Below are 24,977 nucleotides of genomic sequence, written 5' to 3' on the forward strand. Positions count from 1 at the left end.
CTGCCTGATCTCCAGCACTTTGTGTCTATCACTTATTGTATTTTTCCTGCCCCTATTTTCCTTCCCAAAATAAATTACTTTGCATTTGTCAGGATTAAATTTCAATTGATAACATTTCGCCCAACTTTCTATCGATCCATCCCCTTGACTGGGACACCTCCCACGTGTACTTTGGTAACGTAACTAAAATTAATCCCCCTTACTAAAGAATGTATTTATTATCTTCTGACCCATCTCTTTTAAAACCCAAGAAACTTGCTAATATGGTCTGAACTAATACAATTTCAGGAAATTCATAATTCTTCAAAGTCAGTAAATTACTGCTATTTCAAACCGAGCTGACATTTTTACATTGGATATCATGACAACTAAGGTGACATAGTGCACAAGTTGTGCAGATCTCTCAGAGCTTCATGTTTAGTTTAGAGATACAGCATGGAAACAGACCCTTTGGCCCACCGTCCATCCTGACCATCGAACACCCGTTCATACTAGTTTTATGATATCTCACTTTCTCATCCCCTACATATAAAAGGCAATTTTTTACAAAGGACAATACAAACCCGCAACTCTTTGCATTTTTATTGGACAAACCAGGCAAAACTAACACAGTAAATGTTGTAGATCAGGGAACTAGGGTCCCAAGTGCATAGTTTCAGGAAAATAACGACGTAGGTAGAAAGGGTGGTAAAGATGCCATTCAGCATGCCTACCTTTATTGGTACAGGATGTAGAAACAAAGAACTGCAAATGCTGCTTTAAACCAAAGATAGATAAGAAATGCTGGGCCTCACATGTGTCACCTCTATGTCCCGTAGATCAGCTCTCGCTTCCCCCTCCACCTAAAGGCAACAAGAACAGAGTTCCCCTAGTCCTCACCTTTCACCCCACCAGCCTCCGCATCCAACCCATTATCCTCCAACATTTCCGTCATCTACTACATGATCCCACCACTAATCACATCTCATCTCCACCCCTCTCTGCCTTCTGCAGAGACCGCTCCCTCCGCAACTCGTTGGTTCACTCATCTCTTCCCACCCAATGCACCGCCTCCTGGGTACTTTCCCTATGTAACACCTGCCCTTGTACCTCGACTCCATCCAGTGACCCTGATAGCTCTTGCAGGTTAGACGGAGGTTCACATGTACCTCCGCTAGCCTCAGGTATTGCCCCCGGTGTTCCTGATGCGGGCTTCTGTACATCATTGAGACCAAGCGTAGACTCGGCGATCGTTTCACTAAACACTTCGCTCGGTCTGGTAAGGCCTACGAGATCTCCCAGTTGCCAACCATTTCAATTCTCATTCCCATACTGACCATTCTGTCCTTTGCCAGAGTGAGGCCACACGGAGATTGAAGGAACAGCACCTCATATTTCGCTTGGGTAGCTTCTTAATTTTAAGTCACATTTCTAAAACTCCCTACCCACCCCACTTGAATGAATGAATGAATGAGTATATTGGCCAAGTATGTGCATAGACAAGGAATGTGCCTTGGTGCTTAGCTCACAAATGACAACACAAACATACAGTTAACAATTCAGAATAAAGCATAACCACATCAAAACAATAAGGATACAACATTACGGTCTAAATATGTGGGTGAAAATAAACCAGAGCAAAAAAAGAGACTACAGACTTTGGTTATTGAGTAGAACTATCACTCGTGGGGAAAAAAAGCTATTTTTATGTCTGGCTGTGGCTGCTTTGACAGTCCGGAGTCGCCTTCCAGAGGGAAGTGCTTCAAAGAGTTTGTGGCCAGGGTGAGAGGGATCAGAGATGATCTTGCCCGCTCGCTTCCTGGCCCTTGCAGTGTACAATTCGTCAATGGGGGACGGTTGCAGCCAACAACCTTCTCAGCTGATTCTCATTTCCATACTGACCATTCTGTCCATTGTTCCCTTCCTCCACCCTTGTCGTTTAACCAGTTCTACTGTTCACCACTTTGTATCCCTTTTGAGATCACATCGTCCCTAGCCAACAATTGGCCCATAAGGGCACCACCCCTTCTGAGGTTATTTGTTGTGGCCCTGATTTGTCCTGCACTTTTCCTCACCTCCAGCTCTCCCTCCCACCCACCCCTTTTAATCTGAAGAAGGGTCCTAACATAGAAACCCACCCACCCCTTTTAATCTGAAGAAGGGTCCTAACATAGAAAATAGGTGAAGGAGGAGGCCATTTGAGCCAGCACCTACATTCATTGTGATCATGGCTGATCATCCACACTCAGTAACTCGTGCCTGCCTTCTCCCCATATCCCTGATTCCGCTGGCCCCTCGAGCTCTATCTAACTCTCTTTTAAATTCATCCAGTGAATTTGCCTCCACTGCCTTATGTGGCAGAGAATTCCACAAATTCACAACTCTCTGGGTGAAAAAGTTCGGACCCGATATGTCACCTATCCTTTTTCCAGAGATCTGCTGAGTTACTCCAGCACTTTGTGCCTATCTTTGGTATTAAGTAGAGAAGTTGAAGCTTCATGCCATAGGTTTGAGATGAGAGGGGAAAGATTGGAAAGGGACCTGAGGGACAACTGTTTTGCACAGAGGGTGGTGGATATATGGAACAAGCTTCCAAATGAAATGGGAGAGGCAAGTACAATTACATTTAAAAGACACTTGAACAGGTACGTGGATAACTAATGTTTGGAGTGACATGAACCAGGAGCAGAGAAGTGGAACTGGCAATTTGGCCACCATGGAACAATTCTGCCATAGGCCCCACATTTCTGTGCTATCTAGCTGTATGATTCCTTGAGTCTGGAGGTCGGTGCTACTTCTATAGGGTGAGATTGGTGAGCTTTTTGCTGGGTGCTCTGAAATCCTTGGGTAGGAGGATCCACTCGGCACAGAACCTCATTCCCAGGTGACATGAATGGCATCTTTCCACACATGGATTGCTTTTTGAGCAGTGTTCATCCAATGGAGTGAGATGGTTTGATCTCTTTTATGGCATAAATGTTGCCAGATTTGTGCACTGTATTTTGTACTGTAAATATTCTGACTAAATGGCATAAAGTATTCACAACAAATGCAAATGACAATGAGTCTGACAGTTTTAGCATTGGTGAATTTAGGCAGATGTATCAACAATATGTGCACAGCAAGAAAGATTCTAAGACAGTAATGAAATGAACTACTTAATTTGTTTTAGTAGTATTAGTTCATAAAATCTACATTAAAAATGAAAATCTGATTAGAATGCCCATGAAGTTAATCAGATACTCATAAACCGATCTGTTCTTAGGGGAAGGAAACTACTCTGCATCTGCTTTGGACTGTGTGTGACTTCAGACATATACCAAAATGGGTGCCTTACAAATTATGATCTTGAGAATGAATTAACAAATGAATGGAATCTGCTATTTCACATAAAATATTTAACAGAACAATGCTTTCATTCAAATGAATAAAAGTTCAATTGTTGATATCAGTTGGCATTTACTGATAATGCAATAGTGTAAGTTTATTAAAAATGAAAGCTTTTCTTTAAGATTTTTCACTGAATGGTATATTGTGAGCAAAAAGTAGAAATATCTTATTTTGCTTATGCTTGATTTTCTGTCTTGCAGGCAATTTAGAACTACTTTATGATGAGCTAATTTCGAGTGAGCAGAAGCATGAAGGAAACATTGTAAGTAAATTCATGGATCATAGGGGTTTAAATCTCATTTAATTTCCTCTGCGGGTTACTTATCTTAATTCAGGACAGTGATATCACATTTGGATGTATTGCCTGCTGTAACATGAAAAATGATGATTCTTAAATAGGTACTAAAAGAAAATGAGCACGAAGCAGAAAGGAGGGATTAGAATGAGCATAATCGAAAGGGTCGCAGGGAGGTTCTCATATATAGACGAAGAGAGGTTTGTCGGATGTTTCTAAGAGTAAAACCAGGGGAATTTAATACAGTAAACCCTCGTTTTAACAGACCTCTTTATAACACATTTTGGTTATAGCGGACTGACCTACCATGCCACCCCCTGGCGCGCGCCAGCTCCCCTGCCACTTGCACTCCTTGCTGCCCCCAGCTCGCGCCACTTCCCCAGCTGCCCCCTACACCGCCCATGGCTCGCACCATTTCCAAGCCGGACTTTCTGCCGCGACCTTAGATCCACACAGCTTCCTTGGCCGCTTCCAGGCTGCTCCTGCACTGCCACAGCTACCACCAACCGTCACCTGCAGTCCAGCCGCCCAAGGGTCATGACCATTGACTTTGCTGATCTTTGCCTCTCCCCACCTGCCAGCAGGCCGGGGCTGTCGACAGCTGAATTCCAGGCCCAGTTCCGGACCGAGAGTCTGAAGAAGGGTCTCAACCTTATTTAGTGATTAGAGGGACAGAGTGTTAGAATAGGCGTAGTGGGAAGTTGAAGAGCTATTGTGGAGCAATATTTGAATATGAATTATGAGATTCACGAGGATGTTGCTGGGACTGGGGGAGGGGAGAATGACTAGGGGGCTGAACAGGCTGGGACTTGGGGGGGGGCGAGAATGACATGGGGGCTGAACGCTGGGGCTGGGGGGGGCGAGAATGACTAGGGTGCTGAACAGACTGGGGATGGGACTGGGGGGGGCAAGAATGACTAGGGGGCTGAACACACAGGCTGGGGCTGGGGGGGGGGCGAGAATGACTAGGGGGCTGAACACACGGGCTGGGGGGGGCGAGAATGACTAGGGGGCTGAACACACGGGCTGGGGCTGGGGGGGGGCGAGAATGACTAGGAGGCTGAACACATGGGCTGGGGCTGGGGGGGGGGGGCGAGAATGACTAGGGCTGAACACAAGGGCTGGGGCTGGGGGGGGCGAGAATGACTAGGGGGCTGAACAGACTAGGACTGGGGGGGGGCGAGAAGGACTAGGGGACTGAACAGACTGGGGCTGGGACTGGGGGTGGGGTGAGAATGACTAGGGGGCTGAACGGGCTGGGACTGGGTGAGAATGACTAGGGGGCTGAACAGACGGACTGGGGGGTGGGGTGAGAATGACTAGGGGGCTGAACGGACGGGCTGGGACTGGGGGGGGCGAGAATGACTAGGGGGCTGAACAGACAGGCTGGGGGGGGGGTGGCGAGAATGACTAGGGGCTGAACAGACTGGGGCTGTTTTTTCTGGAGTGCAGGAGGCTGATGGGTGAGAATATAGAGATTTATAATATCGTTGGGGTCATGGATAAAATGGATTATCTCAGTCTTTTTCACAGGGTCAGGTAGTCTAAAAGTAGAAGTCATAGTTTTAAGATAGGAAAGAAAAGATAGGAACCCAAGAGACATGTTTTCACATCTAAATGAAGGGTCTCAACCCCAAACATCGACTGTCCATTTGCTTCTACAGATGCTGAATTCTTCTCCTGGCGAGGAGCTGCTCTTCTCAGTATAGCAGGTTCAATACCCCTCCCCCAGCATGTTGGTGGTGTGGGATCCAGCTAGTTACCGCTGCTGAATGTCCAGGGAAAATAAATAGATTCTCATATGGACAATGGTCGTCACTTAGCACTGTTAATTGATACTTATCAACCCATACCTGATGTAATTCAGATTATGTTGCACTTGCTTAACTATCTGTGAAGTTGAGGATAGAATTCAATTATTATAGAAGTAAGGTAGTTAATGAAGCAATTGAAATAGTTTAGCCTAGTACACTGCTATGTAGAAATACTGAAGTAATATCCTGAGGCTGAAGAGATTCATTTCAACAACGGGCGGCACGGTGGGGCAGCGGTAGAGTTGCTGCCTTACAGCACCAGAGACCTGGGTACGATCCTGGCTATGGGTGCTGTCTGTGCAGACTTTGTACATTCTCCCTGTGACCACGTGGGTTTACTCTGGGTGCTCCAGTTTCCTCCTACATTCCAAAGATGTGCAGGCTTGTAGGTTAATTAGCTTCCTGAAATTGCCCCTTGTGTATAGGATACAAATGTGGGATAACTTATAAGTAGTGTACAGATGATCAATGGTTAGCTGAAGGGCCTCTTTCCATGATGTATCTCTGAGCTAAACTAACCAAAACTATCTTCTCATTGCTTTGCTTCATTCTCACACCAACCTGTCTGTCCTCAACCTCTCCCACTGCCAGGGTGAGGCCAGATGCAAACGAGAGAAATTCCACCTATGGCCACGGCAGTAACACAGCCGTCCTTTTCCCTCTCCTCATCGACCCAGTCCGCTCATACAGCCCCTTCTTTCCACAATGCCCCCAGCCAACTCCCTCTCTTGTTCCCAACTTCCACCTTCAGTCTTTTGACTCCTTCCTCTTTATCCAAATCAAAGGTGTAGCCATGGGCACTCATGGGCCCAAGCTATACCTGCCTTTTTGTCGGGTACATCAAACAGTCCTTATTCCAGAGGTACACTGCTCCTATCCCTCAACTCTTTCTCCGCAACATTGATAACTGCATTCATCCAGAACTCAAGGATTTTATTAATTTCACCCCTAACTTTCACACCCTGCCTTCAAATTCACCAAGACTATCTCAGACACCTCGCTCCCCTTTCACAATCTGTCTCCATCACAGGAAACAGACTATTGACGGACACCTATTACAAACCTACTGACTCCCACAGCTATCTGGACTAGACCTTTTCCCACCCTGACTCTTGCAAAGATGCTCTTCCCTACTCACAGTTCCTCCGTCTCCGCTGCATCTGCTCCCAAGATGAGGTGTTCCATACCAGGACATCCGAGATGTCCCCCCTTCGTTCATAGATGAGGCCCGCACACGTCTCTCCGCTGTGTCCCATAGTTCTACTCTCGCTCCACCTCCCTGCAGATGCAACATGGAGAGTTCCCCTGGTTGTCACCTTTCACACCACCAGCCTCCACATCCAACACATTATCCTCCCACATTCCTCACGTCCTAAGGAATCCCACCACCAATCACTTCTTCCCATCTCCATCCCTTGCCACCTTCCACAGGGACTGCTCCCTCGGTAATTCCTTAGTTCACTCGTCCCTTCCCAACCAAACCACTACATCCCTAGGTACTTTCCCCTGCAACCGTAGGAGATGCAACTCATGTTCTTACACTTCCTCCCTCGACTCCATCTAGGGACCCCGATAGCCTTCCAGGTTAGACAGAGGTTCACATGTACCTCCTCTAACCTCAGCTTGGACAGGTTGGGTGAGTGGGCAGATGCATGGCAGATGCAGTATAATGTGGACAAATGTGAGGTTATCCACCTTTGTGGCAAGAACAAGAAGGCAGATTATTATCTGAATGGTGTCAGATTAGGAAAAGGGGAGGTGCAACGACATCTGGGTGTCCTTGTACATCAGTCACTGAAAGTAAGCATTCAGGCAGTGAAGAAAACTAATGGCATGTTGGCCTTCATTGCAAGAGGATTTGAGTTTAGGAGCAAAGATGTCCTACTGCACTTGTACAGGACCCTGGTGAGACCACACCTGGAGTATTGTGTGCAGGTTTGGTCTCCTAAGGACATTATTGCTATTAAGGGAGTGCAGCATAGAAAGTTCACCAGGTTAATTCCCGGATGGTGGAGCTGACTGGGCTTGTATTGACTGGAATTTAGAAGGATGAGAGGGGATCTTATTGAAACATAACAGGTATAACAGAGCTTTATTTGTCGTTCGGTACCGAAGTACCGAACGAAACTACATAGCAGTCATAGAAAAAAAAAAGAACACAAGACACATAACCCCAACACAAACGTCCATCACAGTGACTCCAAACACCCCCTCACTGTGATGGAGGCAACAAAACTTCCACTCTCTTCCCCACGCCCACGGACAGACAGCTCGTCCCCGACCGACCCGCACAGTCCCCGTACCGGGCGCTGAAACGTCTCGCGGCCGAACCGGGCGATGAAAGGCACGTGACCAAACCTTGCGCAGCTAAGTCCCGTGGTCGAGCCGCACCGGGCGATGTCAAGTCCGCAGCCGAGCCGCACCAGCGATGAAAAGCCCCGCAGCCGAGTTGCACCGGGCGATGTTAAGCCCCGCGGCCGAGCCGCACCGGGCGATGTTAAGTCCCGCAGCCGAGCCGCACCAGCGGTGAAAAGTTCCGCAGCCGAGCTGCACCGGGCGATGTTAAGCACTGCAGCCGAGCTGCACCGGGTGTCTGTTAAGTCCAGCGGCCAAGCCGCACCGGGATGTAAAGTCCAGCGGCCAAGCCGCACCGGGATGTAAAGTCCAGCGGCCAAGCCGCACCGGGTGATGTAAAATCCAGCGGCCGAGCCGCAGCGGGCGATGTTAGGCCCCGCAGCCGAGCCGCACCCCGCGCCGTGAGGAAGAGAAAAGTTTCCCCCCCCCCCCCCCACCCACACCACCACCCCCTCCCACACATACACAACCAAAAAAAATATATATATAAAAACCATCCCAACACCGACACACAACAAAAAAAGGGAAAAAAAAAAGACGGACAGACTGCTAGTTTATTAAAGGATTGGACGGGCTAGATGCAGGAAAAATGTTCCTGATGTTGGAGGAGTCCAGAACCAGGGATCACAGTTTAAGAATAAGGGGTAGGCCATTTAGGACTGAGATGATGAAAAACTTTTTCACCCAGAGAGTTGTGAATTTGTGGAATTCTCTGCCACAGAAGGCAGTGGAGGCCAATTCTGTTTTCAAGAGAGTGTTAGATATAGCTCTTACAGTAAACAGAATCAAGGAACTTGGGGGAAAAGCAGGTATGGGGTAATGATTTTGGATGATGAGCCATGATCATATTAAATGGCGGTGCTGGTTTGAAGGGCCGAATGACCTACTACCTATTTTCTACGTTTCTATCCAATGTTCCCGATGTGGGCACTTGTACCCAAAACAAAACAAGTTGCTAAATGAAGTAGTTGTGGCAGGCACAATAACAACATTTAAAATATATTTAGGCAATTACATGGATAGGAAAGGTTTAGAGGGATAAAGGCTAGGAAATTAGGACTGGCTTAGATGAGGCATTTTGTCGACATGGACAAGTTCGGCCGAAGGATCTGTTTCCATGCAGTATGACCCCCGACTTTTATTTCTTAACAAATTCCAGATCCCTTCTGTCTTCTCTACTTATCACTTCCCAGCCTCTGTTGCTCCCTCTATTTTTCCCTCGCCTATCTGGTCGTTACATGCCAATTACCCCTTTCTGTGCTCCATCTATCTATTGTATGGATGGGTGACGTTTTGGGTCGGGACCCTTCTTCGGGGTCTGAAACGGCATCAATCCATTTCCTCCAGAGATGCTTTCAGATCCACTGAGTTACTCCATGACTTTGTGTGTTTTTTTGTGTAAACCACCATTCCTTGTGTCTCTACCTATTGCCTCTTAGCTCTTGTCTTACCACTTTATACTGGCTACTTCGCCTCATTCTTTTAGTTCAGCTGAAGGGTCTCTACCTGAAAAGTAACTGTCCATTTTCCTCCTATCCCAAGATGGCGCGGCCGAGCCCAGTCGCCGTCATGGTAGCTCCGCGGAGACTGCGTTCTTTTAACTTGTATGTTCATTTAAAATTTATTTTTAAGTACTAACACATTAGCACTAATAACATACGACTGGAAAACTCTCGTAAAGCTAAACTTTAGCGTAACCGAAGACTTATTAGACACTGTACTTACCGATCCAGCGTGGCCGACAGAGATCAAAAGAGCGCAACAAAAGAGCGGCAACAACAATGGGAGCGTGGCTCCGAGAAAAAGTCGGAGAAAACATCGAGGAAAGCGGGGGGGGGATTCGGAATAGGCTGAGAGCCCAAGCCTTCCGTCCACCTCTGCCCAGCATCCTTCTGGCCAACGTCCAGTCCCTGGAGTACAAGCTGGATGACCTCAGGGCGAGGATTGGATTCCAGCGGGACATAAAAGACTGCAACATCTTCTGTCTGACCGAGACATGGCTGACCCCGCTGGTGCCAGACCAGGTGATCTGCCCAACCGAGTCCTTCACTGTTTTCCGTGCGGACAGAACGGAAGAATCCGGGAAATCCAAGGGCGGAGGAGTCTGCTTCTTGACCAACAATAACTGGTGCAACCCTAGGAATATTAAGACGCTTTCTTGTTCCTGCTCACCGGACCTGGAGCATCTGATTATCTCATGCCATCCATTCTACCTTCCCTGGGAGTTCAGCTGGGTGATCATCACAGCCGTCTATATTCCACCGCATGCGGACACCGACATGGCACTGTCGGCCCTGCACGATGTGTTGTGTCGACACCAAAACAAGACCCTGATGCGGATGTGGTGGTGGCTGGAGATTTCAATAGGGGAAATCTCAAAAAGGTAATGCCTAACTTCTGCCAACACATCACGTGTGTCACCAGGGGGGATAGAACTTTGGACCACTGCTACACGCCGTTCAGGAAAGGCTACAAGGCCGTTTCTCTCCCTCCTTTTAGAAAATCTGACCACGCAGCCATTTTCCTGCTGCCGGAGTATAAACAACGGATAGTACGGGAAACGGCAGTGACGAGGGACGTAAAGCGGTGGTCTGACCATTCAGAGGCCATGCTGCAAGATGCACTGAACGATGTCGACTGGAACATGTTCCAAGCAAGTTCCAGAGACGTCAGTGAGTTTGCGGAAGCGGTTACGGACTTCATTGCCACAATAGCCGATAACATCGTCCCCACGGTAAGGGTCAGTATCTTTCCTAATCAAAAACCCTGGGTGGACAGATCTATTCACTCTGCCTTGAATGCTCGCACCGCTGCTTACAACTCTGGCCTGGCATCCGGCAATATGGACGACTACAAGGGAGAGTCCTACCGACTGCGAAGGGTGGCGAAGGACGCAAAAAGGAGGTACTGGGACAGGATGGAGTCGTAGATGGAGCAGCAGGACACCGGAAGCCTTTGGCAGGGGCTACAAACTATAACTAACTACCGGTGCAGCCCCCTTCAACCGGAAGTGCCGGCACCTCCCAAGCTGATGACTTGAACTCCTACGCACGATTCGAGACGGGCAACATTACCCCTAGCTTGCCGTCTAAGAACAACACCGCCAGCGCGCTGGCTAGCGAGGCTGGAGGGAGATCCATAGCTGGGGATGTGCACACATTCTCGGTGTCCGAGCACGACGTGAGGAAGGCTCTGACGCGTGTGAACACGAGGAAAGCTGGAGGCCCAGATGGTATAGCTGGGCGAGTACTAAAGTCTTGTGCTACTCAGCTTGCTCCAGTGCTCACCACAATATTCAACCTCTCCTTGGCCAAGTCCGTGGTCCCTGCATGCTTCAAAAGATCCATCATCGTACCAGTGCCAAAGAATGCCTCTCCAGCGTGTTTAAATGACTACCGACCGGTGGCCCTCACCTCGGTCATGAAATGCTTCGAGAGGCTGAAACCACATCTGTGCCTTCCTCCCTCGCAATATGGACCCACTGCAGTTCGCATACCGTCCGAACAGATCCACGGATGATGCGGTCTCCCAGGTTCTGTCATCTTGACAGCCAGAAGGGGGGCTATGTGAGGATGCTGTTCATTGATTTTAGTTCAGCTTTCAACACAATAGTCCCCACCAGACTTGCTGAGAAGCTGCTGAAACTGGGGCTTAACACTCCCCTGGGTCCTGGACTTTCTCACCGCCAGGCCCCAAGTGGTCAAGATGGGGAGACATACATCTAACCCCCTCACCCTGAACACAGGATCCCCCCAGGGTTGCGTCCTTAGCCCCCTACTGTACTCCCTGTGCACACATGACTGTGTGGCCAGGTTCAGCTCCAACTCCATCATCAAGTTTGCTGATGACACTGTGGTGGTGGGCCAGATCTCCGATAACGATGAGAAGGCCTACTGGGAGGAGGTGGCTGATCTAGCACTCTGGTGTCAGGACAACAGCCTCCTCTTGAATGTCACAAAAACTAAGGAGCTGATTGTGGACTTTAGAAGGGCTCAACATCCGAGGACGTACACAGCACTGGAGTTAAATGGGAATACTGTGGATAGGGTGAGCAGCTTTAAATACCTGGGAGTCCACATCACAGAGGATCTGACATGGACAACACACATTGCTGCACTGGTGAGTAAGACAAGGCAGCGTCTTTACCACCTCAGACAGTTGAGGAAATTCAGAGTCTCTGAGGATCCTTCAGTGCTTCTATTCTGGGGCTGTAGAAAGCATCTTGTCTGGCAACATCTCAATCTGGTTTGGGAACAGCTCTGCCCAGGACAGGAAGGCTCTGCGGAGAGTAGTGCTTTCGGCTGAACGCACTATGAGAACAACACTCACCCCCTGCAGGACCTATACATCAGGAGGTGCAGATCCAGAGCCAGCAACATTATGGGGGACCCCTTCCACCCCAGCAACAGACTGTTCCAGCTGCTACGGTCAGGCAAACGCCTCCGCTGTCACGCTGTGAAAACGGAGAGGATGAGACGGAGTTTCTTCCCACAGGCCATCAGGACTGTTAACTCTTATATCACCAAGGACTAATTTACTGTATTAATTTATTTTTTGTGTTGTGTCTTTTTTTTAAATTCTATTCTGTTTTGTATTTTTCGCACAATCCGCAGGCATTGCCACTTTTATTTCACTGCACGTCTTGTATGTGTATGTGACAAATAAAGTAGACTTGACTTGAGCATCTCTCCTTTTTCTGCTCCATTCTCCTTTGGGCGCGTGCACAGAACCAGGCCCACCAGCACCTCCTGTGGCAGCACATTAAGAGAAATCAAGCACAGCATAAGAGAACATATCTCTTTTAAAACTCCTCTCCCTCACTTTGAACCTATATCCTCTTATTTTGATACTCCTACTATGGGGAGAAAATAATTTTGACTAACTACCCTATTTATGTCTCATAATCCTACATGCTTCTATCAGGCCACCCCTCATTTTGCACCATGGAAAACAAGCCCAGCCTATCTAATCTGTCCCCATATTTAAAGTTCCCTAGTCCAGGAAACTTCTTGATGTATCTTCTTTATACTCTCTCCCACACAATCACATTCAGATAGAGTTGAATAACATGGAAACAGGCCTTTTGGCCCAAGTTGGCTATGCCGACCAAGGTGCCCTCTCAACGCTAGCCCCACCTGCCTGCGTTTGACCCTTATCCCTGTAAATCTATTCTGCACACAATACTGCAGCCAGAGGAAAGGTTCTTTCTTTTGTTTCTCATTTACTTTATTTTGACTGCAGTATTTTCTGTTTTAATTCACTGGAGAACATTTGGTCACAAATGTGGATACGGGCGGCATGGTGGCGCAGTGGTAGTGTTGCTGCCTTACAGCACTGGAAACCCGGGTGTGATCCTGACAAGGGGTGTTTGTCTGTACATTCTCCCTGTGACCTGCGTGGATTTTTTCCAGGAAGCTCTGGTTTCCTCCTACACTCCAATGACATACAGGTTTGTAGGCAAATTGGGTTGATATAAATGTAAATTGTGTGTGTGCGTAGGATAGTGTTAGTCAGTGTGCAGGGTTCGCTGGTCAGCATGGACTCAGTGAGCCGAAGGGCCTGTTTCTGCACTGTATCTCTAAACTAAACTAAAGCTGAGTCCCTGTTCTGTCACCTAGATTCTAAATCTAAGGCAGCCAGTGAATGCCTACAAACAATAAAACTTTGATTCCCATGTTTAAATTTGATATTGTGTTGTGTTACAAGACAAAAACTTTTAGGTGCAGATGCATGGATTGTGTAATAAATTGTGACGTACAGTGCAAGTGTGATGCTTTTTGTTCGCTGCAGTCATAATTACTCACACCCTGACTTTTAGTAGAAAATGATTGGATATGGATATTGAAAGTTGGCAGTATTATTAGCCTGGGTGTTTTTTGGAAACCTACCTGAAATGATCACTATCTCAAAGCAGATTAGTTTGTTGTCACATAGATCATGCAATGAGATTCCTTGTTCACGTGAAGCTCAGAGCAATCACTATATGCTGATGATAGGTACAATTATAAATTTAACAATGAATGTAAAACAGCAGAGTTTTGTAAAGATTATAGAAGTAGTGCAAAAACTAATTTAGACTGCCGAATAGTTTTCTTGATGAGCTGCTAAACGTATACTGAATAACGCTGAGGTTATGTCATGAAATTTAATTGACTGAAATGCTATTAGGTTTGAAATCTAGTAATTTTGTTAACTGTTGAAGTGGAGATTGTAAAATAATCTTCACTCTTCAATAAGAGCACTGTCCTGTAACTACTTGGACAGAATAATCTATTGTTAAAAGTTTCAAGGGCTATCTGATAATTTAATTCTTTCATTTTGATTTAACAGTGCATTGGATGGAATATAACACAGTCAGAGTTGGCAGCACCAGCAGCTGATGAGCAGTAAGTGTCATGCCCTTTTTAATTTAAACTTGTTTCTTCTTCTATGCCCATCTGTCAGATATAGTGGCAAATTTTAATTGATTGGTAGAGTTGTGGTAAGGAAACATTTTTTATTTCAACTATATAGATTTTGTGATAAATGTTGTGACGATTCAATATGCAATTGATTTGGCTCGAATCAATTCAGTTCAATGTATGAATGTGCCCAAAAAGCATACTTGCTCTTAATTTGATTGTTACAGGAACAGGCCCTTGAGTCCATGATTTCTGTACTGAACATAATGCTAAATTAAATTAGTGCCTCTGCCTGCATGTCATCCATATCTCACTATTCCCTATATATCCATTGCTTTGTCTAAAAGCCTATGTAAATACCACTATTGTATCTGCTTCCATCACCATCCCTGGCAACGTGTTTTATAGGTTGCAACATTACAAGCCCAAGCTTAGAAATGAAATTAGAACACAGAATAGTACAGCACAAGATCAGGCCCATCAGTCCACAATGTCTGCCAAACATGATGCCAAAACCATCCCTTATTTATCTGAACATAATCCATATCCCTCCACTCCCTGCATATCCATATGCTTATCCAAAAGTCTCTGAAATGCCACTATCGTATCTGCTTCAATTGTCAACCCCAGTGTGTTCCAGTCACTTACCACCCTCTGCATAAAAAAAGTTGCCCACACATCTCATTTAAATTTTGCTTCTTAAACCTATGCCCTCTAGTATTTGATTTTTTCATCCTAGGAGAAAGGATCTGACTGTCTATGCCTCACATAATTTAATATATTTCTATCAGGTCTCCCCACAACCTCTGGCGTTCCAGAGAAAGTAATCCAAGTGTGTCCAACCTCTCCCTGCAGCTAATCCCCCTATTCCAGGTGAACCTTCCCTGAACCCTTTTCAAAGCTTCTACATTCTTTCTTTAATGGGATAACCAGAACCAGGCTCCAAATATAGCCATATCAAAGTCCTACAAAGCTGCATCATGACTTCCTGACTCTGATACTCAATGCCCCGACCTATGAAACCAGAGAACCCAGCACAGATCCCTGCGGAACTCCACTGCAAACCTCCATCCTGAATATCATCCTTCCACCCCAATGCTCCGTCTTCAATCAGTTAGCCAGTTCTGGAATCTGGTATTCTGAATCCAAGTACTCCAAAGACGTACAGGTATGTAGGTTAATTGGCTGGGTAAATGTAAAAATTGTCCCTAGTGGGTGTAGGATAGTGTTAATGTACGGGGATCGCTGGGCGGCACGGACTTGGTGGGCCGAAAAGGCCTGTTTCCGGCTGTATATATATGATATGATATGATATGACCAAGTCACTGTACATCTTAATCATCCGGATCAGCCTAGCAAATGCCTAACTAAAATCCATGTAGACAGCATCCATATAATATAACCATATAACCATATAACAACTACAGCACGGAAACAGGCCCGTTCGGCCTTACCAGTCCACGCCGACCACTCTCCCTGACCTAGTCTCATCTACCTGCACTCAGACCATAACCCTCTAATCCCCTCTTATCCATATACCTATCCAATTTACTCTTAAATAATAAAATCGAGCCTGCCTCCACCACTTCCACCGGAAGCCCATTCCATACAGCCACCACCCTCTGAGTAAAGAAGTTACCCCTCATGTTACCCCTAAACTTTTGTCCCTCAATTCTGAAGCTATGTCCCCTTGTTGGAATCTTCCCCTCTCAAAGGGAAAAGCCTACCCACGTCAACTCTGTCCGTCCCTCTCAAAATTTAAAAAACCTCTATCAAGTCCCCCCTCAACCTTCTACGCTCCAAAGAATAAAGACCCAACCTGCTCAACCTCTCTCTGTAGCTTAAGTGCTGAAACCCAGGCAACATTCTAGTAAATCTCCTCTGTACCCTCTCCATTTTGTCGACATCCTTCCTATAATTTGGCGACCAGAACTGCACACCATACTCCAGATTCGGCCTCACCAATGCCCTGTACAATTTTAACATTACATCCCAACTTCTATACTCGATGCTCTGATTTATAAAGGCAAGCATACCAAACGCCTTCAAACCACCCTACCCTCATCGATCACCTACACCACTTCCTCACAAAACTCGATAAAGTTAGTAAGATATGACCTGCCGTATACAAAGCCATGCTGAATGTCCCTAATTAACCCATTCTCATCCAAATGGGAGTAAATCCTATTCTGAAAAATCCTCTCGAATAGCTTCCCTACCACTGATGTGAGGCTCACTGGCCTATATTTCCTTGGATTTTCTCTAGTTCCCTTCTTAAATAAAAGAACAACATTAGCTACTCTCCAGACCTCCAGGACCTCGCTCATACCTTGAGAAAGCCGCAAAGATCTTTATCAAGGCTCCCGCAATCTCTCTTGCCTCTCTCAATAATGTGATATATAAATCTCATCAGGTCCCTGGGGATTTACCCACGTTAATGCTCTTCAAGAGCTCAAGCACAATCACATTCTTAATCGCAAACTGCCCTTGCACTTTAGTATTCTCCACACTAATCTCACTGGCTTCCATGTCCTCCTTGGTGAAGACTGATGCAATTTACTCGTTGAGTATCACAACTATTTCCCCAGACTCCAAGCTTTATTCTGAAGTGGTCCTTGGTTACTCTCCTGTTTTTAATGTAGGTATAAATAGCTTTGGGGTTTTCCATAATCCAACATAATCCATAAAGCCATCTTGAAGCCCCTTTTGGCCCTTCTAATCACCTGCTTCTTTCCTCCTTCTCCATATTCCTCAAAGGTCCTGTCTGATTCCATCCTCAGAAATCTTACATGTGCTTCCTTTTTCTTTGTGACCAAGTTTACGTCTTTGGTATCCAAGGTTCCCTTACTTTGCATCTTTACATGCTGGTTCTTAACTTCGATCAGCTAGCTTTTAAACGACTCCCACATGTCACATGTGGATTTAGCCATTAACAACTACTTCAAGAATGCCAGCAAGAATGCCAAGACAATACCGGGACAATCCTGAGTCCCAGTATAATCATTCAGCCACACGCAGAATGTAGTGTGAATACTGTAACTAGCTGCAAAGCAAAGTCAGGCAATATCACTGGTGATTCTGAAGCTCTACCTGATGAACTTAATAGATTCTATGCTCGCTTTGAGCAGAAGGCCAACGTCCCATCAGACTCGAGTGTATCTCTTCCCAGGGTCACTATTGCAGAGGTTAGATCAGCCTTCCTGTGGGTGAACCCATGGAAAGCAACTGGCCCAGACAGAGTCCCTGGCCGCATCATTAGGAACTGCACAGACCAACTAGCGGCAGTATTCACAGACATCTTTAATCTCCCTACGCCGTTCTGAAGAACCCACCTGCTTCATGAAGACCACCATCATGGTGCCAAAGAAAAACAAGATCTCATTTCTCAACGACTACCATCCACCATCATGAAGCGCTTTGGGATGCTGTTTGTGGAACAAATTAAATCCAGTTCACCAAGCAACATTGACCCACTGCAATTCGCCTACCGCCACAGCAGTTCCATGGCTGATGCCATGTCTCTGGTCCTACACTTGTCACTGCAACACCTGAATAAGTGAGACGCCTACATCAGACTTATTTTCATAGACTAGCTCTGCTTGAAGCACCATTATGCCATCCAAACTCCACCAAACTCCTGCAACTCGGAGTCAGCACTCATCTCTGCAATTGAATCCTCGACTTCCTGACCAACACACCACAATCAGTGAGGAAACATAGAAACATAGAAAATAGGTGCAGGAGGAGGCCATTTGGCCCTTTGAGCCAGCACCGCCATTCATTTGTGATCATGGCTGATCATCTACAATCAGTAACCTGTGCCTGCCTTCTCCCATATCTCTTGATTCCACTAGCCCCTAGAGCTCTATCTAACTCTCTTTTAAATTCATCCAGTGCATTGGCCTCCACTGCCCTCTATGGCAGAGAATTCCACAAACTCACAACTCTCTGGGTGAAAAAGTTTCTTCTCACCTCAGTTTTAAATGGCCTCCCCTTTATTCTTAGACTGTGTCCCCTGGTTCTGGACTCCCCCAACATTGGGAACATTTTTCCTGCATCTAGCTTGTCTAGTCCTTTTATAATTTTATACGTCTCTATAAGATCCCCTCTCATCCCTTCTAAGCTCCAGTGAATACAAGCCTAATCTTTCCAATCTTTCCTCATATGACAGTCCCTCCATCCCAGGGATTAACCTTGTGAACCTACACTGCACTGCCTCAATAGCAAAGACATTCTTCTTCAAATTAGGAGACCAAAATTGCACACAATACTCCAGATGTGGTCTCACCAGGGCCCTATACAACTGCAGACTTTTTTGCTCCTGTACTCAAATCCTCTCGATATGAAGGCCAACGTGCCATTTGCTTTCTTCACTGCCTGCTGCACCTGCGCGTTTACTTTCAGTGACTGGTGTACAAGGACACCAAGGGGTCGTTGCACTTCCCCTTTACCTAATCTGACACCATTGAGATAATAATCTGCCTCCTTATTTTTGCGACAAAGTGGATAACCTCACATTTATCTACATTATACTGCATCTGCCCACTCACTCAACCTGTCCAGGTCACCCTGCAACCTCCTAACATCCTCTTCGCAGTTCACACTGCCACCCAGTTTTGCGTCATCCGCAAACTTGTTAGTGTTACTTCTAATACCATCAGCCAAATCATTTATATATATATATATTGTAAATAGTTGCGGCCCCAGCACCGAGCCTTGCAGCACTCCACTCTCCACTGTGCCATTCTGAAAATAACCCGTTTATTCCTACTCTTTGCTTCCTGTCTGCCAAGCAATTCTTTATCCATGTGAATACCCTACCACCAATACCATGTGCTCTAATTTTGCTCACCAACCTCCCGCGTGGTACCTTATCAAAAGCTTTCTTAAAGTCTAGATACACTGCATCCTCTGGCTCTCCGTTATCCATTTTACTTGTCACATCCTATTCCAGAAGATTAGTCAAGCAGGATTTCCTCTTCATAAATCCATGCTGACGTGGACCAATTCTTTTATCGCTATCCAAATGCACCATTATTACCTCTTTAATAATTGACTCCAGCATCTATTGAACATTGGAAAATGATCACCAATGCGTCCACGATTTCTTGAGCCACCTCCTTGAGTACCCTGGGATGCAGACCATCAGGCCCATCAGCCTTCAGTCCCATCGGTCTACCCAATACTATTTCTCGCCTAACGCTAATTTCTTTCAGTTCCTCTGTCACCCTGGAGTTTAGAAGTCTTCCTTAGTGAAGAAAGATCTGAAGTACCTGTTCAACTCTTCCGCCATTTCCTTGTTACCCATAATAATTTCACCCATTTCTGCCTTCAAGGGACCCACATTTATCTTTACTAATCTTTTTCTCTTAACATACCTAAAGAGGCTTTTACTGTCCTTCTTTATATTCTTAGCCAGCTTACCTCTTCTTACCTCTTCTTTTCAGCCCGTATTGCTCTTTTTGCTCTCTTCTGTTGTTCTTTGAAAGTTTCCCAATCCTCTGGCTTCCTGCTACTCTTTGCTATCTTATCCATCTTTTCTTTTAGTTTTATTCCATCTCTAACTTCCCTTGTCAGCCATGGTTGCCTCTTACTCCCCTTAGAATCTTTCTTCCTCTTTGGAATTATATGATCCTGCATCTTCTGGATTATGCCCAGAAATTCCTGCCATTGCTGTTCCACCGTCATTCCTGCTCGGATCCTTTTCCATTCGACCTTGGCCAGCTCCTCTCTCATGCCTTCATAGTTCCTTTTGTTCAACTGCAACACTGACATTCCTGGTTTAACCTTCTCCTTCTCAAATTGCAGATTAAAACTAATCATATTATGGTCACTACCTACAAGCGGTTCCTTTACCTTGAGTTCCCTTTTTAAATCTGGTTCATTGGACAACACTAAATCCAGAATTTCCTTCTCTCTGGTAGGCTCCAGTACAAGCTGCTCTAAGATTCCATCTCGGAGGCACTCTACAAACTCCCTTTCTTGGGGTCCAGAACCAACCTGATTTTCCCAGTCTACCTGCATATTGAAACCCCCCATAACCACAGTGGCTTTGTTGCATGCCAATTTTAACTCCTGCTGTAACTTACACCAGGCTACTGTTTGGGGGTCAGTAGATGACTCCCATTAGTGTCTTCTTACCTTTACAATTCCTCAACTCTATCCACAGTGACTCCACATCGTCAGTCCCAATGTCACCCCTCGCAAGGGACTGAATTCCATCCCTCTCCAACAGAGCTTGCCCACCTGCCTGTCCTTTCTCTCGGACGTATAACCCTGAATATTCAGTTCCCAGTCCTGATCCTTCTGCAGCCACGTCTCTAATCCCCACAATGTCATATCCACCAATCTCTTACTGAGCCTCAAGCTCATCCACTTTACTTCTTATACTTTGCACATTCATATATAGTACTTTTAATCCTTTGCTCATCTCAGCTTCCACATCTATTCCTATTACACTTGGCCATTCTCTCCTATTGAGGGAGGGGACAAATCATCTTCTATGAAAATCCTCAACACTGGTGCTCCACTGGACGAGATGGAGTAGAGAGGAGATTAAGAAACTCATAACCTGACGTCAAGACAACAGCCTTTCTCAATGTCAGCAAAACATAGAAGACAGTGATCGACTTCAGGAAGCAAAGCGGTACACATACCCCGGTATATATAGACAGCGCTGAAGTAGAGATGGTTGAAAGCTTTAAGTTCCGAGGAGTACATATCATCAGCAACTTGTCCTGGACTAGCTAGATTGAAGCAATGGCCAAGAAAGCATACCAATGCCTCTACTTCCTTAGAAGGCTGAGGAAGTTTGGCATGTCCCCAACAACTCTCACCAACTTCTACAGAGGTGCTGTAGAAAGCATTTTAACGGGATGCATCACAGCAGGGTTTGGGAACAGCTCCATCCAAGAACGTAAGAAATTGTAGCCCAGACAATCACGTAAACCAACCACCCTTCCTGTGACTCCATCTACACCATGCTGCCTCGGCAAGGCCACCCGCCTTGGTCTCACCCATCAGGCAGGTGGTGCAGAAGTGTGAAAACACAAACCTCCAGATTCAGGGACCATTTCTTCCCAGCTGTTAACAGGCAACTAAATCATCTACCAGAGAGCAGACCTGAGCTATCATCTAGTGTAAGAAAATAACTGCAGGTGCTGGTATAAATCAAAGGTATTTATTTCATAAAATGCTGGAGTAACTCAGGTCAGGCAGCATCGCAGAAGAGAAGGAATGGGTAATGTTTCGGGTCGAGAAGATGGGTTTCAGTCTGAAGAAGGGTTTCGACCCGAAACATCACCCATTCCTTCTCTTCTGAGATGCTACCTGACTTGCTGAGTTACTCCAGCATTTTGTGAAATGAGCTATCATCTACCTCATTGGAGATCATCGGTCCATCTTTAATTGGATTTACAGGACTTTATCTTGCACCAAATAATATTCCCTTTATCCTGTACCTGTACACTGGATGACTTGATTGTAATCACATAATCTGTCCTCTGACTGGATAGCACACAACAAAAAGCTTCTCACTGTACACGTGACAACAAACCAGACTAAACTACATCCAGTGCACCCTCCCGAGCTCAGCCTAATAAAGTAGATTGCCTTGCGCCAATTTAGTACTTTCCCGCAAGGTCCACGTATATCCCTATTCAGAACAATTTTGAAGCTTACAGAGTTGTGATTAATATACCCTTCTACTGAAACACCAGTTACCTGGCTAGGCTCATTTCTCAAGACAAGGATCAGTATGTTCCCTTCTTGGGTTGGACTATCCACATACTGTTCCATGAAACCCTGTTGAGAGACACCTCACAAATTCTGCACTGTCTAAACCTTTAGCAATGAGCAAGTCCTAGTCAATATTGGTAAAGTCGCCCATTAAGACAATCCTGTTGCTTTGGCATAATCTTGGTAATCTGTCTACATATCTGATCCTCTATTTCCCGCTTGCTATTGGAGGACCTATCTCATTAGTGCTTGCATCGTTCTTATTTTCAAGCTCCACCCATATTGCCTGTGTGAACGAACCCTCCAGTATGTCCTCTCTGGGAACCACCATGACAGTCTTCCTGATGGGTAGAGTAACTCCTCAACCTCTTATGTCTCCTCGATCAGGTCTGAAACATAGAAATCCTGGAACAATAGACAATAGACAGTAGGTGCAGGAGTAGGCCATTCAGCCCTTTGAGCCAGCACCGCCATTCAATGCGATCATGGCTGATCACTCTCAATCAGTACCCTGTTCCTGCCTTCTCCCCATACCCCCTCACTCCGCTATCCTTAAGAGCTCTATCCAGCTCTCTCTTGAAAGCATCCAACGAACTGGCCTCCACTGCCTTCTGAGGCAGAGAATTCCACACCTTCACCACTCTCTGACTGAAAAAGTTCTTCCTCATCTCCGTTCTAAATGGCCTTTAGCTGGCAGCCGTGTCCGTCTCACAACCATGTTTCACAATGGCAACATTATAGTCACAAGCATGATCCAGAGTTCACCTGCTTTCTCTGGCAGTGCTGGCTCGAAGGGCCAAATGGCCTCCTCCTGCACCTATTTTCTATGTTTAATTGGAATAATCACACTCAAGCCCATCAACGTCACCATATTCCTTCATCTGTTCCACCTATCTTACCTTTGAGACTTACTGGTCCTAACCTTTACCTTCCAACTTCTGTCCTACTACTCTGGTCCCCCCCCCACTCCCACTTTAGTTTAAACTCCAGAGTTTATTCGAATATCGAATGTATAGCCAAATGAAATTTAAACAATAGTTGTATAGATCTCTTCGGAAATATGCATTATGAATTGCGATCTTAATTTGGATTAATTATTTGAAAGGTTGCAAGTGACATCGACCAGTGACAGCACTGACCAAGTGACAGCATGTGATATTATTTCTTATGCTAATGAAAATGTCCCAATCTTAAGACATCTACAGTGATTAATGGAAGAAATGTGTGTATTTCTTATTTAGACAATGCCAGATCCTGTATCGTAAATTGTGATATTTTTCTCCCTTTCTCCAGACATGGAAACCATTCGGACCCATTCATTTGGTTTTATTCTCAGATTAAGAACGTATGTCTTCTGGGTTTTCTGCTCGTCTTTACAATGATGCTTGTGGCATTTTCCAGCTTTTTCTCTCTTTTCCCCTGGTCGTGTCAGAAATACTCTTTTGCAGAATGCACAGACAGCAGCCTCTGGTCATTGTTGAAAGCTTTCCTCTGCCCTCAAATCAGACTAAGGCATGCGGCTCCTCCACCTGTTTGACACACTCATCATTGTAATTTTCAAAATAAACAGCTCTTTTAAATTTTAAACACTTGTAACCAAATTTATTGATTGTAAATTGCTGTGAACTTATATTTCTCAGTTCTTCATTAACATTGCAATAATAGACTCCTGGATCTATTAACAATCCGCCCACCTCTAAAGATAAGCAATCAACATCAGCATTAATTTGTCTTTCTAGTTCTTCATCCCATTAACTTTGACTGTGCTTAGGAAGCGAGAATACCATTTCTTCCTTTGGACAATTATTAATTTCATCAGTTGGTGAATTTTCCGATTTTAACCACTGATGGAAGAGGAGAATTTGTAATATCTCTTCACTTAGGGAAAGTACTTTGTGTTCCTGAGTTTTCTGTTTTTTCTTTTGAAGACAGCTTGAAATGTTTCTGACTCAGTTAATGAAATACAAACACATATTTTCCTTGATTAATTGTAATAAAAATGTAAATTAAAAAACACAGGAAGAGCTCGGCTTGAGCAGCATCTGTAGAGTCACAGAGTATAGCAGCATTGAGACCGTACACCAAGACTGAGAGGGAAGGGTAAATATTAGTGAAGAGCTTGGCCTGAGCAGCATCTGTAGAGTCACAGAGTATAGCAGCATTGAGACCGTACACCAAGACTGAGAAGGAAGGGTAAATATTACAATGCAACATTACCTAAGGCTGCTAGGTAATGTGTAACCAGAATAGAGCAGACACGATGGGCAATGACACCACCTTACCATCATCATCCAGGGACCTAAACAACCCATCGAGGTGAGACAGAGGTCCACTGCACCTCTTCCAGCCTGCTCTACTGCATTCCATGCCCACAGTGTAATCTCTTCTCCTGTGGTCAAACCAAGCATAGTCTAAATAAGGGAAAAAATGGATAAGTGGATTGGGGAGCTTTGTAAAGTAGTGGTTGTGTTCAAGCATCTAAGTGGATCAAAGAGAAAGGGACAGAGGCCACCTGAAATTGGAAAATTCAATGTTCATGCTATTGAGCTGTAAACCATCCAGACAAAATACAAGCGGTTGACCTCACCCCGGCAATGGAGGTGGCTGAGGAGAGACAGGTCAGTGTCCTGCCTTCTCCCCATAACCCTCGACACCTGCACTAATCAAGAATCTATCTATCTCTGCCTTAAAAATGTCCATTGATGGTCTCCACAGCCTTCTGTGACAAAGAATTCCAGATCCTCTGACTAAAGAAATTCCTCATCTCCTTCCGAATAATTCTGAGGCTATGACCTCTAGTCCTGCTAGTGGAAACATCCTCTCCACATTCACTGTCGAAGCCTTTCATTATTCGCTAAGTTTCAATGAGGTCCCCCCTCATCCTGCTAAACTCCAGCGAGTACAGGCTGAGTGCCGTCAAACACTCATCATACGTTAACCCAATCATCCCTACCGATTTGCCTTGCAAATTAACTTTTAGACAATAGACAATAGGTGCAGGAGTAG

General features: G+C 45.5%; 1 protein-coding gene across 1 annotated transcript in view; it reads left to right on the forward strand.

Annotated features, from left to right (window-relative positions):
• LOC144611364 (protein KASH5-like) overlaps positions 1-23,504 on the forward strand; it is a 115,777-nt gene extending 92,273 nt beyond the window's left edge. The window contains exons 10-12 of the mRNA XM_078430435.1: positions 3,570-3,631; positions 14,164-14,219; positions 23,265-23,504. Of these exons, the coding sequence (XP_078286561.1) occupies positions 3,570-3,578 (9 nt within the window). The 3' untranslated portion in view covers positions 3,579-3,631; positions 14,164-14,219; positions 23,265-23,504. The remainder of the gene's footprint in view (positions 1-3,569; positions 3,632-14,163; positions 14,220-23,264) is intronic.
• The last annotated feature ends 1,473 nt before the right edge of the window (positions 23,505-24,977 follow it).

Source organism: Rhinoraja longicauda, chromosome 40, assembly GCF_053455715.1.
Source record: "Rhinoraja longicauda isolate Sanriku21f chromosome 40, sRhiLon1.1, whole genome shotgun sequence".
Lineage (NCBI taxonomy): Eukaryota > Metazoa > Chordata > Chondrichthyes > Rajiformes > Arhynchobatidae > Rhinoraja > Rhinoraja longicauda.